The sequence below is a fragment of the Lolium rigidum genome, chromosome 1 (assembly GCF_022539505.1).
Source record: "Lolium rigidum isolate FL_2022 chromosome 1, APGP_CSIRO_Lrig_0.1, whole genome shotgun sequence".
NCBI classification, from domain to species: domain Eukaryota; kingdom Viridiplantae; phylum Streptophyta; class Magnoliopsida; order Poales; family Poaceae; genus Lolium; species Lolium rigidum.
Window position 1 is genome coordinate 17,030,381 of NC_061508.1, and position 2,431 is coordinate 17,032,811.

General features: G+C 48.4%; 1 protein-coding gene across 1 annotated transcript; it reads right to left on the reverse strand.

The window, feature by feature from the left end:
- Positions 1-1,518: 1,518 nt before the first annotated feature.
- LOC124684989 (histone H3.3) lies at positions 1,519-2,119 on the reverse strand. The gene has a single exon (XM_047219258.1). It carries the CDS (start codon positions 2,117-2,119, stop codon positions 1,709-1,711), a length of 411 nt encoding a protein of 136 aa, XP_047075214.1. The 3' UTR covers positions 1,519-1,708.
- Positions 2,120-2,431: the final 312 nt, after the last annotated feature.

Sequence of the window (2,431 nt, forward strand, 5' to 3'; positions counted from 1 at the left end):
GAGCGTCGCGTTTACGGTGGCATCTTCGCGTGGAGAACCGGTGGTTTTATTAACATCAACCCCTGCAGAGCATTCGATGGAGCCAGTCGAAGTCGCTGACATGCCGATTCCACCCTTGATATCTGACATGTCATTGTGTGCGGGCGTGCCTGTTCAGCATCCCGCGCGAAAGGATCGGCCCATGGTTGTTGATGACTTTATTAGGCTTGTAATGGTGCTGGTGCGCCAGCGTGAGAACACCCCAAATAGCTATTTGGATCTGTATGGAGCAAGCTGATGGAGATGCTCTTAACATAAAAAAAAAAAAAAAAAAATTTGCTCCGGTGACAAGTAACCTCATTGATTTAAAAATATATTTACAAGGCTTAAATAAAAATATATGTAGCCAATAATGTATCCCACAGACATGCGGAATATCACTTATAAAGTTGCGTATTTTGAGCTACATGAAAGTAACAAACCTACAAATCTGAGTACACATATTTTCAAATCTTTGGATTTTATCAGATTTTGTCTTCTTTGGATAGCGGTGTAGCCCCGCAATATAAATTATTTCGCACCACGATTTTGCATGTTTAATGTTTACACCTGCTATGATCACATTGTTTTTATGTTTCGTTTTGTTTTTTCTCTATCTTTTTGTAAATATATCTTTCATATAATAGAAAATGACGCAGTAGGTTTATGCTAAAAAAAGATTTGTTTACCAAATTGTCTGTAACTTATATATAGGATTTTGATACTTTTTAAAAAATGAAGGATCACTAGAACTCTACCCAAAGGCACTTTCCAGTTTAGGAGAGGCAAAGATAGTAGTAGTAGTAGTAAAAATAGGATACGGGATACTATCACTATGATCACTGGACATGTGACTTTCTGCTAAATTCTCAGCTTCCCTTTTCACTCTTGCTAAAAGAGTTCGCAGAATGGAAACAACATGCTTTGCCAAATTAGCCGACGCAGACAGAAATCTTTCCGGCTCCACCTTCGACGATCACCATCCATGACGAGCGTGTTCCACACCCGCCCCCAAATTGGCCTGTCGACGGCCACAGGGCGCAACAGCGATAGCAGACCAAACGGTGACCATCAGAGATTACACGATAGAACAGCAACAGTAAATAGATCAAGAACAGTATGCGCAGGAAAATCCACAGTTACTCCTTCATCATGTCGATAATGATCTGCCGTATTTGTTCAAATCTTGCAACAATGGTAACCAACAAGATCTTTACAGACACTGAACATTCCTATCACGATGTAAATCAAGAAGGGAATAACCTAGTGATCCACTGCAAAACATCAGAAGCACATCCCAATAAATTGTGTCAAAGCAAACACAGACAGCAATAAGCTCGACCGAAGTTGCCCACCGGCAGCGACAATCCGTGCACATAGACGCCACAGCGGCAGCAGGCACAACCGGGATCAGTTCAAATTACACAGCAATGCAACACCATTAAACAGAGTTACAGGGATGAAGAACAGGAGGCTACACACAATTGCTAACTGTCGCAATATCGATAACTGTAAATAGCATTCATATGAATTCAGCGGAAACAGAGAAGCGGTTTCCTGTAACTATGGTAAAACATCCAGGTCTTTACAACGAGATAAAACCTTCCTAACACGACCTAACAAGATCTAAATCCAGAAGGGAACCAACTACGGAATCGCTGGCACCGACCGCGACGGGGGCATCACCGGCCTAGGCGCGTTCGCCACGGATGCGGCGGGCGAGCTGGATGTCCTTGGGCATGATGGTGACGCGCTTGGCGTGGATGGCGCAGAGGTTGGTGTCCTCGAAGAGGCCGACGAGGTACGCCTCCGCCGCCTCCTGGAGCGCCAGCACGGCGTGGCTCTGGAACCGCAGGTCCGTCTTGAAGTCCTGCGCGATCTCGCGCACCAGGCGCTGGAAGGGCAGCTTGCGGATGAGCAGCTCCGTGCTCTTCTGGTACTTGCGGATCTCGCGCAGCGCCACCGTGCCTGGCCTGTAGCGGTGGGGCTTCTTCACGCCGCCGGTGGTCGGGGCCGACTTCCTCGCCGCCTTGGTGGCGAGCTGCTTCCTGGGGGCCTTGCCGCCGGTGGACTTGCGGGCGGTCTGCTTGGTACGGGCCATGGCGGCTTCGAACTGCTGAAACTGCTGCGGGTTTGGTGGCTGGAAATCGAATTGGGAAGTGATGAGACGAAGGGGGAGGTGGGTCGGGAATATATAGGTGGTGGGTGGTACCAGGGGTCACAGGAGAGACGTGACCGAGGCGGTTTGTTGGTCTCGTTTTGGGAAGGTTTCGGAGTGCGTTTGGATCTGACGGCTGGGGCTTGCGTGGAGAAAGCACACGATCCGTGTGCTCAGCTTTGGTTGGTCAGGAGCGAGGAGGTGCGGATCGGTGACGTTGCGCTGGCAGGTGCGGCTTTTATCCCGTGTCCTATA

Excerpts from the sequence above, each read along its gene's own strand:
- LOC124684989 (XM_047219258.1), bottom strand. The coding sequence starts at position 2,119 with ATGGCCCGTACCAAGCAGACCGCCCGCAAGTCCACCGGCGGCAAGGCC.